Here is a 12500-nt window from a genome sequence, read left to right on the forward strand (position 1 = left end):
TTAATAAGAGTTTTGTATCCCCAAAATACCATTACTTGAAACTCAAGAGATTCCCATAAAAAAACCTTATTTTGCCTCTATATCCTGAAGTAAAATTACCAACTATTGTCAATTCAATTCCAGTATTGTTTCCGGTATAAACTCTTTTCCTCAAGTGACATACGTAATCTTGCCTAAAATCCTACCTTGCTCTGTCCTTCCTAGATTTGGCTCACCTAATCTACTCAATCCTGTGCATCCTAGTCTCACGACTAACTCTGGAACTAGATGGTCTGGGTCTGACTCTTGACTCTATAGTGCTCACTTCGGCAGCACATACACTAAAAATCGGAAGGACTTTTTTTTGTCTCTAAAGCTTTTTGGTTCTATGACCATGGGCAGGCAGCCTGACCAGTGACCCTGAGTCTCCTTACATGTAATATGGAAATAATAGTATCTGCCACACAGGGCTGATAAGGAGTAAATGACATGATCCATGTTAAGTATTTACAAGTTATCAGGCACTTGTAAGGACATTACATATAAATATTCCCTACTATTTTGTTTTGAAATGTTTTTCACTTATTTGAAAATAGGCAAATATGTAGTGAATGGTAGGATATAAATCCATGGGTTCACACAATGTTCATTCCTAAAGATGAATCAATCCTAGAAGAATCAAATTGAATTTTATCTCCTCCACAGTCTTAATATCTCTTAATGACCCAAACATGGTGTGACAATACAACCCAGAGAACTAATGGGTAAAAAGTAAGTGGTGAACAAAAAGCAAGCAGTGGCTTCAAGTTACACATAGCCACCATCTTCCAACACTAGCTCTGCCATTTGTGAGATGTTACCGGGCAAATTATCCCACCTTTAAAAAAAAATTAAATAGACTGCATATGTAAAGTAATTGGTATTTATTAGATGCGAAATAAATGCTGGTTCCCTTCTCCTGTTTCAATAGCCTGGGCTATATTTAGACCTCAGGGTAGTGGTAGTGAAAATGGAAAAAGCAGTATTCGTGACCATACAACACACACAGATTTTGTAAAAGTGAGGAGGATAATACAAAGTGAGTTTTATCCATTAGTGAGCATGTGCAGAGTTCGTTTCAGACTATCTGGTTTTATAAGTGGTACATGGGTCATATCAGAACTCTCAGTGCTTTCTCATTTACAGAAATCAAGGAAACTGCACCAGTGGTCAGGTTTTCTTTTAAAAATCATGTTAACAGGGCTCCTGGGTGGCTCGGTCAGTGAAGTGCCTGCCTTCAGCTCAGGTCATGATCCCAGGGTCCTGGGATGGAGCCTCATGTCAGGCTCCCTACTTGGCAGGGAGTCTCTCTCTCCCCACTGCTTGTGCACACTCTCTCTCTTTCAAATAAATAAATGAATAAAATCTTAAAAAAAAAAAAAAATCATGTTAACAGACTCCAAAGAAAAGAAAACTAGTGTCCAAGAAGAGTGGAGGACATGACAATCTGCGGTCCCCCTGGACCCTGGACCCTCCTAGAAATAAAAGCTGAAGGAGATAAGCTCTTCCAGTAAAGCATACTGGAAGGCTGAAAGTGAATTAGTGAATACCACTGAACGAGCTATGAACTCAACCTGGCCCAATGGCTGTGGAGGTCACAAAGCTGGGGGGGGGTGGGGAGGGGTAGCGTGCGCATGCGCGCGCACACACACGCACGCACACACACACACTTCTACTTCACTTAAAAACAGAAAAAAAGAGGTATAGAAGTAGAGATAAACTCCAATTGTCGAGAAAACCTTGGCAGGTCCAATGGACAGTTGACTGTCCCTTTTTAACTTGGCTTTTAATTCCCTTTTGACTTCAAGGTACCAATCTTAATCAAATATCTGTACCTTCAAATTAAAAAAAGATATTATAGATGTAAAACATATTTAAAATACCAAATTGAACACGATTCTACAATGTTAAAGATGTTACCTTCATGATAATCCTATGATACAGATTATACACAAGATTTTATGTAGTGTCTACTAGTATTACTGTCAGTTTATATAATACTGAATAAAATGGAAATACAGATATTAGGGTTAAAGGAAACAGAGCTAACAATTGGGTCTGGTTCAACAGTATGTTAGGTCAACCCATTATTAGCTAAACCTTGACAAGAATACTACTGTACTACATAAAATTTTCAAAAACCAAGAAAATATTCTAGTTCTATCAAAATATAAATCAAAAAATGTTCTATGAAGGCAAAAAAGAAAAAAAAAGATGGTGAAAAGCAAGCTTCCTGGATAAATATTACAAAAACTAAATGCTTAAATTGTACATAAGTCCTGTATTATTGCATTTGTGTTTTTTGGATTTCTCAAAACAGAAAAAAGAATGCCCTTCAGCATTAATGCAATCACGTAACTGAAAAAGGCCACCACCAGCTCCAATCAGTTCTAATGACTTGAACATTTGGCTTCCCTGAAGAAGTCTTTAGAAAAAAAAAAAAAAGAGAGAGAGAAAGAAATGTGCCTCAAGATCCCCATCTCCTGTCTAGTTTGTTTTTTCTGCTTAAAACATATTATTCTCAAGTGTTAGTTCCACTCCACTGTTCAAGAGAGTAATACTCTTTCCCATTTAATGGGACCAGAGCCCAGCATATGGAATGTAAGAGGTATTCGTCTTTAGACTAAGCTCTTTAAAGGTCAGTAAGTACGACATGGTTTAAGTTATACTAGGATACATTTATTCTGAAAATTTAGCTCAGTATTTCCATAGATCATGAATGTATCAAAAGAAAACAAAAAAAAATCCCACCATTTGATTTTTTTATCATGGTCAAAAGCAATTCATAACTGAAATTATTTTGTCTGGTTATAGAAGAAGATCCAACTTGATGGCCCACCCTGATAATAGTATATAACTCTGTATTGGTGCCATAAAGATAAAGATACAGACACTACAATGTGACCATTCAGAAATAAGAACACCTCATATCTGATCCTTCTTCCTAAAAGTAAATGTAGTATCAATTATTAGGTACTATTGAGCTATGAGCGGATATAGTAATAAACCTAAGACTACTTCAAGCTGGAAAAACAAACAAACAAAATAAATCTGACTACACCGAAACATACTCACTTTCAAAAAACCAAGAAAATTTTCCATGGGGGTGGAGGGGTAGGAGGAGAGAAGATGCTTCCATGCACTTACTTGCTAATTTGGCCTGTAATCCAGAAGGTCCAGGTTTTGATGTCTCTGACTTAGAAGACCCTGGAAGAGACAGTTTGGTTTTAGGAAGGCTAACTTTAGGGCTGAAACGAGCAGCCCAATCGAATTTTGAAGAGCCACCAGTTTTACTCTGTTCCTTTTCCCTGCTACTTCTTCTGGGACTGGGACTGGATGCTGAACGGGAACGCCTGGCCTTGCTCTGGTCTTTTCCTTGTTTCACCCTGGCCCCTGGTGGTACAGTGGAGGAGGCCGAGGCGACAGCAGAAGATGAGGAGGAAGTAGAGGCAGCGGAGGAAGAATCAGTGATGGTGCTGCACCCAGCTTTGGCCGAGGCGGCGGATTTTGAAGCCAGCTTGGTGGGTTTTGCAGATCTCTCTTCGGCACCAGTTGACTCAGACACAGAACCACTCTTTAGACAAGAACTCTCTGTCCTCTTTCTTTTCTGACTCCGTGAGCCGCCGGTGGCCCCACTCTTTCTGGTGTGAGCCTTACTTGTTGATGGCGACTGTGCAGATTTCAGTTGTTGCTCCTGGTCTAAATGTCTCTTCTTCGACTTACTATGTGGCTTATTTGTTTCTGAGGGAGATTCAGTATGCTGAAGTGCTTTTGGTTTTTTGGCAGAGCTAGGAGAATTGGTCCTGTTGTAGTCTGGACTAGCACTGCGTTTCACTCCTCGAGAATTGTCTTTCTTAGGCACCTGCCCCGTTTTTTGCCTTTCTGAAGTATTGGCTCTGTCTGGATCCTCTGGTTGTGGAACTATGACAGCAGATGATGAACTGCAGCTTCTGAGAGGCCAGAGAAGAAGAGAGTTACTATCAGCCTGCCATCATTACCTTACCATATAAATTAACTTCTCAAATCTATGCAAATTAAGTGCTTTTAAAAAATTTTTTAAAGTGCAAAAGTTTTCCTGATTAAATCCAGAGCTAAATAAAAACAGGTTTTCAAATGGTTCAAAATTGGGGGAAAAAAAAACAGGTGTGACTTTGGTTGGTTAAATATTTGATTAAAAGATCAAATATTTGATTAGAAGATCAGAGTAATTCTTCAGCCCAAATATTACGGGCACTAACCCTCCTATTCACAAAACAAGAATTAAGATTATAAGAAAAAGAACGCTTAGTAGTTCAGAACCAGTTGAAACTAGAATACTGATGCTCTGCTCAAAAATACAACTTCTATGTCAAAGCTTGAAGTAAAAACCTATGTATGCACTTTCAAAATGAAGGTAAGAAAATCTTTTAGTATCATTCCTTCCTAAAAGACTCTTGCCAATTATATCTTAAATCTCTGGCTCTACCAATAAAAAATCAAAACAAAAAACTACCAAAAAAAAAAAAAAAGGCCAAGGTAAAATGGCATTTTGTATGCCTATAAAATATTTGTTAATCAAAAGAGGAACCTTATGGTTCTCTATACAGGGAAAAAATGCATTGTCTAGAGCCTGCTGTGTTGACATCACTGCAAAGTAAACTATTAATCCTCAAAGTTACATTCAGGGAATAATGAAAACACATAGCGCAACATTTTGGGATAAGCTGCTGAATTTTAATATTATGCAATGATTGAAATGCAAATAACTCTGCCTTGAAAATGTACAAGCAACGTGAAGATTTACCTTTTAGAAAGGTGTCCCCTTGACAGTTCAGAAGTAGTATTAGACTGCACTTTGGGTGCCTTAGAATTAGATTTTCTACTCTCAGGAGGGCTATATCCCTTATGTTTTGCCTGCCCTAAATGTGACCTGTCAGCAGAAAATCAAAACAGAAATCTATCAGGAAACTGAGATGCAAATACAGTATTGAAAAGTGAAATGTTTTCATTTTTTTTAGTCTCCCAATTCTTCATTATTGACCCTACCCTTTCCCCCAAATATTTCCACAATTAAATTATTTTTCTATCAAATAATCTTGCGAAAAAAAACTTGCCTTAGAACCAACACTTCAATACCCAAGGGTGCAGGTCTTTTATTAACCAAGTTTCATGACTGAATAGCAGTATTATAGTTAAATAAGCAATAAAGAATTTTTCAAAAATTGTACTGCAAACTCGCATAAGCTAAATGTTTGCAAAAAGCAAAGCCAACCTTTAGATCTAAGTACTACTTTTATTTTTTTTTAAATACTACTTTTAATAGATAATGGGAGTATAACAGCTTAAAAGTTTTATGGAAGAGGGAATCTGTGATCCCACAATGATACTGATTCCCAATTTGTAGGTAATTCAGGTTAGCACAATAAATGCAGAAACAGATGAAATCAATTCTCAAACTGATTTTACACAGAAAATCATTAGAAGTACTATACGGTAAATAAACTTACATGAAATCGACAGAATATTTGCTAAGAATGTAATGCACTAAGAAAGTACACCAAAAACCAAGTCCTAGAGAAAAAGAATTGACCACAAAATATTCCAAACACATCTAGAGAGTCCATCACTGATATACAGTTGGTGCCAGCATTGTTCTAAGAGCAAGTTTGCAGGACATGAAAACTGTTTTCAGTTGTTAGATTTTTTTTTAACCTCAGGCAATGATTACATTAGATTTACATAAGCAATAAAAAGAGAGCATGCATTAATATATAGCCGGAAAAGCTGGTGTTACAGAAGTGAGAGATATTAACCTTAACAGATACAACTACTGTAATTCACAGCCAACGTTCACCCTTCACGTAAATAACATTAAAAGAGCATATTCTAATTAGAATAACAAAGTTTCATTAACACCAAAGCTGTTTATTTTGTTAAAAAATATTTAAGGCTTTCATTCTGAGTATCATCTCAAAAGAACTTAGAAATAAGTCACTGAAACCTCACATGACGATTCTAATTGAATCTGTAAGGATACCACACAGTTCTTAACATATCATACAAGTTCCACCACTTCTTCAAAAAGATGCTCTAAGGTTTCTCGTCTCTTATTTTTTTCTTCCATTTTTCCAGAAGAGTTCAATACTGGATTCTTGAAAGAAGATATGAAATTAGCTTCTCAATAAAAAGAAATATTTCTGGATCCGTAGTATCATTTTCATTTTTAAGATTTTAATAAACGATAGACTAGCACTTTCTAAAGACATACCGGCACAGATAAACTACTTAAAAACTCTATTAGTCTTTAAGTGTCTTAGTCTTGACTGTAGTAATGAATATAACTATTTTTCAGGGTACAAATATTTTTTCTGAGTCTAGCCACGCTGAACCCTGTAAGATTTACCCACTGTGATTTAGTTTGCCTTTTTCCTAGACATTTTTCCAATACAGACTGAAATTATGTTAACCCATGAGTTTCATAGGAGATTTAATTTCTAGGAATTGCTTCTTGTTTTTGTCACATAACTAACAGATCTGAGAGTTCTATTAAAAAAAAATAAAATTGAGTAAATTTTCAAATCATTCTATAATTACTTTTTTAAAGGTATAATGCTTTGTTTTCAGGGTATACAATTTAATACTCACGGAACAATAATTATAAATTATGTGATTCAGGTTCTCTGTATTCTCATTTTAGTCAAGTTTGCTAAGGATTAATTTTTAATTAAATCACAATTTCTACTCATTATAAAATTTAAAATATCTTTTGCTATATTCCCTGATTATAATTTAAAAATCTTTAAAAGAAAACTTTATCCAGAGTTAGACTACTTTGTGGTAATGTTCAATTAAATATTCAAATGGAAATCTTAAAGAATGTATATCATAATATATTCTTAGTTAATAACTGCAGGGCGGGGAGCCGTGGGCAGGAATTCATTCTTTGTCAAAAAAAATCTGACCAACATCAACTCAATGCTGACAGCCCTTAATTGTTCCTGGCCCTTAAACACTTCTAACTTTAAAGCCACTTTAAACTCCTGAATTTCTGTTGTCCTTACACCTTCAACTAAAAAAGAATTTACCAGGTTAATACTCAATATTTGGTTACAAAAGTAAAAAAAAAAAAAAAAAAAAATTCACCCAACTTAGAAAGTGAAACTCCCCAAACTAGCTTAAAACCAACAATCCTCTCAATGACCTGACTGAACCTCTCCTAAAATTATTTTCAGTTTAACATTTTCGCTGAAGACTACATAACATTTCAAAATATACAATACTGATCACCACTGTCCTTTCACCTATTGTTTAGCAGGGTCTTAATATATTTTCCGTCAACGGCAGTAAATGTTTTGGCTTTGTGGGCAACACTAGGTGTCAAAAAGCAGGTTTAACAGTATGTAAACAAATGGGCATGGTTATGTTCCAATCAAATTTTTATTTACAAAAACAGGCAGGAAGCTGGATCTGTCCCACGGGTTATACAGTTTTCCACCCCTTGGATTACCACAAGAGAGTAAGCAACCAGATGGTACCATAAAGAAACAATATGGGGCCTCCCAAAGTGTGGGGCTCTGTTTTATTATGCCCATTTATAAATTATTAATGCTCAGAATACCGTAAAGCAAATCTCCATAAAATAACAACACCCAATCTAGAATAGCCAATTAAAATATCACAAGCTTCAGCACTCAAAAAGCCTTGGTGCCTTTTAGCTCATTTCACCAACTCCTTCATTTATCAGACCTTAATGCTCAACATTAATTTTTATTAAACAGCATAATCTAAGACCCAGTAAAATTTATAACCACTACAAATCAAATTTGCAAGAATAACACAGTAAAAGTCATGACAAACTCTTTTATCACCAGAATGAGCCCATTTAGTAAATTACAGCCCAAGGATACATGGATAAAGTTGGTGGGGCTGGATATTCAGGAACATGTCTATCATCCTATTTTCCTGGGGGGGGGGGGGGGGATCTCACTTTCTGCACAATCCCTCGCTAAAAATAACCAGGCTAATGGTGAAAATAAGATTGGGCACAGAGCACTCAAACCTATGTTATTTTATAATCATGTTCTGACTAAAACATCACCAATTTTAAAGATTAAATCTCCATAACATTTGCACCAATAATCACAGTTGGCTCACTCTTTGGAATCTTATTTTTATACTTTCTTCTTTTAAGTGTGAATTTTTTAAGACATTTTCTCTTAAGACAAGTTTCAACAAAATTAAAAATATGATTCCGGGGGAGGCTTTCCTTTTTCTCATTTTCTTTTGTTATAAATACAGGAGTAAATGGTCTTGAACTTCCTTAGTGTTCAACAGTGCAAAGTGTAGTGGTTCTGGAACTCATCAAATCTAGCTATTTCTTGCATGAAGTGATTTCTGTAAGATTTTCAAGCTTTTTTGTAACATCATCATAGATTACAAAATCTTACATGCTAATTGAAAGTCTATCCCATTACAGTTCATATATTAACACTGTAGGAAAAACTGCTTATGAACCAACACCATTTCCACGTTATACTGACATCATTTCCCTATTTAGCAAGTGTATGTGGGCCAACTCATGTTAAAGAAACCCAGATTACAACAGAACAGACCAATCAACTCCAGGTTACATGCTTTCAAGACTCAAATGCCTCTTGAGGACTTTTAGGCAAATCATAGTGACCACCCCCTTCTAGATACCTCCATTTACTTTTACTATCATTTAATAAAAGTATTTGAAGTCCAAAGGATTAAAAACCATCTATAATCCAGAGGACATTAAAAAAAGACAAAAAGCCAAAAAGCTTGTATCAAAGAGCTCATTCTTAATGGTAGGGAAAATGAGTGGCTAGTTATAAGTACTTACATCGCAGGTCTTAAATTTTGCTTGAAATTAATTTTCGTGCCAGACATATTCACAGTTCAAATACATGTACATACTACCAAACATAAATGACTTGGGGCTTAATTAAATCTCCAAATTTGTTTTTTTTTATGTGCATACAGACATGCATGCATTATTATGCTCTGTATTTTATGTACACACAGTATAATTTTATCTTCTATAAATCAAATGCTTGGTTCATAATGTTCATAAATTAAATGTTTTAAATAAGTCCATTTTCAATAATCAGGGTGGAAAAGCTTATTTAAATCACTTTAAACAAAAAACTAGTATTCTCAACAGAACGTACTGTTTTTCTGTTTCAATCATAAAACAGAAGCTGATTAGTCTGACCAATGTTCCTATGTTTAGTTATGGCAAAATGTTAGCCCAACTGATTCTTTAATTTCTAGTAAAGAACTTCTTTTTTAAACAGCAATGTTTTAAATATCAGTGGTTCTCCCTCTAGGGAACATTTTAAAAACATGTCAAGGAACGGAGTGCTATTGCCATTTAGCAGATGTGGATTAGAGGTAAGAGATGTCATGCAATATATACAACAATCAGACAAAATTAAAAACTGTCCATGACCCACAGATTTCAAGTAGCTTTGGTAATACAGGAAAACTTATGAAAAAACTTGAAATCTGGCAGAATATAGGTAAAATATATGCTCATAATTAATTTCTCAGCTTATATTTATTTTGCATCATTTTTATATACATTTATTTCTCCAGTAATCCATGGGAATCAACAAAAGATTACATTTTTTGCAGCTTTACCAAGGTCATGTATCATTCTGGAAAAGTCTACAATGAAAATGCTTATGGCATTTATTATGTTGCTGTAGCTGTCACATTCAATAAATTCAAATACAGATGCAAACATCTGAATACCCTGCCCTCATGTGTCAACGCACCCAAGCATTTACCTACTGAAATATCTTTTGTTTTCCTTTTACTGTTTATTTTTACCCTTGTAAAATGCTTGTACATTTTATATATTTAGAAACATCTTATGTTTCTAAACTGTTTAGGCAGGTATTTTGTACTTAATTCATTCCAAGTTAACACAGGGACGTCATAATAAAGATGCCAATATTATATGATACACATTAAGAGTGGGAGCATTAGATCAGAAAGAACAGAGTTGAGAACTACTGTAACAGGCTACTCATTTTAACAGATTTGTTAGGTTTGCAACTCAAATATATGCAAGTCATGACAAGGCATATAAATATGGATAACACAGTCAAGTTCCCATCCTCAAAGAGGTCAGTGCCTCATAAAATAAAGTGATCTACCAGGTGCTATAAAGTTCCCAACAAAGGGAGAAATACTTCTAGCAGAATACAGGCTTTACAGACTATATGGCTTTAAACCACACCCTCAAGAATGAAAACCTGAAGAAAAAGAACATTCGAGTCAAAAACGGAGTATAGGCAAAGGCACAGGCAAGAAAACATGAAACCCACTGACACCTGGCAAATGATATGAATTTCCCTGAGCACAGAGCTACATTAGGAAACAAGGTTGAAAGGACAGGCTAGGGCTTAAATGCCTTGTCAAAGGATCTAGATTTTGTCCTTTGCTAACAGTTTGCAGTGAGAGACTGACAGGGTTAGAAACAGTAATGCAAAAGCAAAAACTCTGTATGTTTAACAATGTAAGTAATACCAAACTATAGTGAGTACTTTGCTGTGTAACAAAAACAAGGCAGAGGGATTGAGCGTAATCAAAAGTGTGGAAAAAGATGCCCTCAACAGGGAACTCTACAGCTCAATATACTTTCACTCCCCACATGTCACAAAGAAGTTGAGTAAGGAGTATAACCACCAAGGTAATCCAAAGTAAATTAGTGATTAGTGATAGATTAGTGATTTGGTATTACGTATTTCATAAGCTAGAGAGCCTTTTTTTAACTACAGAAGTAAAAACTTATTAAGATAGCCACAGAATACACACTTTTAAAGGTGTGATTATGTGATAAACATTAATTTTTTAAATGCATTATCCAACTTAATCTTCAAATGACATCCAAGGCAGGTCCATTTCCATTTTAAAGATGTAGGAAATGAGGCTGGCACGAAAATCACTTTCCCACCATAGGCAGGCGGAAAGTGAGACTGCGTCCAGACATTGACTCCCTGAAGCTGAAACCCTGCAGCTATACCTAGGGACTTGGAGTCAAAGGAAAAGGCCTACATCAACAGCTATGAAATTTTTCCTGTCCATGATGGTATTTCTGTCCCTAATTGTATATATGTCAAATTAAGTGGCTTAAGGCTTTGCAGATGATATATGATTAAAAAAAGGAAGAAAGAATGGCAAAAAAGGAGTCTTCCTGCTTTCTTTTGCTTTCCCTATTACCAAGGAACAGCCTTCCATGTGTGATGCTAAACTTGCTGTTCAACTATGGAAGGAGCATTTGTATATATTCCTTTTTTCTTTCACACCCATACTCTTCCAGGAAAGCATTCTGATACTCAGAAAGCACTTGTAAAAACTGGGGTGTGGAACAGCAGATTCCCTCAATATGGAGGAAAAGAAGACTCAAAGCAAAGCCTCAGTTAAGGATACAAAATCATCCATGGCAGCTGACATCTTACAGGTTTCCAATATGCTTATGATGTGACTTTTAAATACAATCACACATTTGATGATTAAAGCAATAAAAATCTATACTGCAAAGAAAATTACACAACACCTAAGATACTATTTTGTTGGTCCAAAAAAAAAAAAAAAAAACTTAACAGAGGTAACTATTAAGAATCCAATGTGCCTAACTTCCAACTACAAAAAAGTAGCCTCTGTTCCTCCTTAGACCAAGCTGTGCCAGTGATGAACACAACATTGTAAATCTTGCCTCCCAGCCCAAAGGCCTGGTGGGACGACTGGCCTTCTCAGCATTACCAAAGCAGCGCTAGAAGTGAGCCTGTGCGTACATGGCTAGGTGGCTAAAACTCAAGAGTACCTAATTATAGTAGTATAATATTCACCATAACTGAGAGGAGGAAGCTAACAAGTTACCTGGCTAACTCTACTGTTCATTTTTATTAAAGTGGTTTCAATTTAGTCCTAAGAAACAAGGAGGCCATTTTCACACCACACTAACCATGTCTCCCATTAACATTCTCCTCCTCCCAAAGAGATTAAAGCTTGAACTTCCACCTGCCTCAGCAAAGGTCAGGATAAAAAAAGAGACAGAAGATACACAACACACAACAAATAGAAAAAAGGTATCTGTACTGGTGAATTAAGTAGAAGATCGAAGAAAACACACCATACATACCCATGGCTCTGCTGTACCAAACAGTTTCAGGAAGGGAACAAAAGGTCTGTTGTAGACATGGCAGTAAGAATTAAAAAAAAAAAAAGAAAAGAAAAAAAAGGCTTTGACAGCCTTTGACAGCTATGATGTGCAGTTTACAAATAGTCTTTTTCTCCTCTGACCAGAACACAGGGTAGGGAGGCACTTGCCAAACTACTTGGAAGCTATGCACAGCCATTTAGCTTGTTCTGTCAAGGGAATGTAAGAGGAAATGAATCCCTTCTGGGGGAAGCCTTGGACAGCCAGAGGGCAATTCCCCACACCCCCTTGCCAGAGCAATGCTAGTGAG

At 35.9% G+C, this 12500-nt stretch overlaps 1 protein-coding gene across 26 annotated transcripts in view; it reads right to left on the reverse strand.

The window, feature by feature from the left end:
- Positions 1–12500, reverse strand: part of TRIP12 (thyroid hormone receptor interactor 12) — a 147086-nt gene that overhangs the window by 82451 nt on the left and 52135 nt on the right. For 14 of the 26 annotated variants that reach the window (XM_049101348.1, XM_049101349.1, XM_049101352.1 and 11 more), the window contains 2 exons: positions 4802–4927; positions 3166–3968 (listed from right to left, as the gene is read on the reverse strand). In XM_049101348.1, coding sequence (XP_048957305.1) covers positions 3166–3968; positions 4802–4927 — 929 coding nt within the window. The remainder of the gene's footprint in view (positions 1–3165; positions 3969–4801; positions 4928–12500) is intronic. The other 12 variants (XM_049101357.1, XM_049101355.1, XM_025463351.3 and 9 more) reach the window with 3 other exon arrangements.

The sequence above is a fragment of the Canis lupus genome, chromosome 25 (genome assembly GCF_003254725.2).
Source record: "Canis lupus dingo isolate Sandy chromosome 25, ASM325472v2, whole genome shotgun sequence".
NCBI classification, from domain to species: Eukaryota; Metazoa; Chordata; class Mammalia; order Carnivora; family Canidae; genus Canis; species Canis lupus.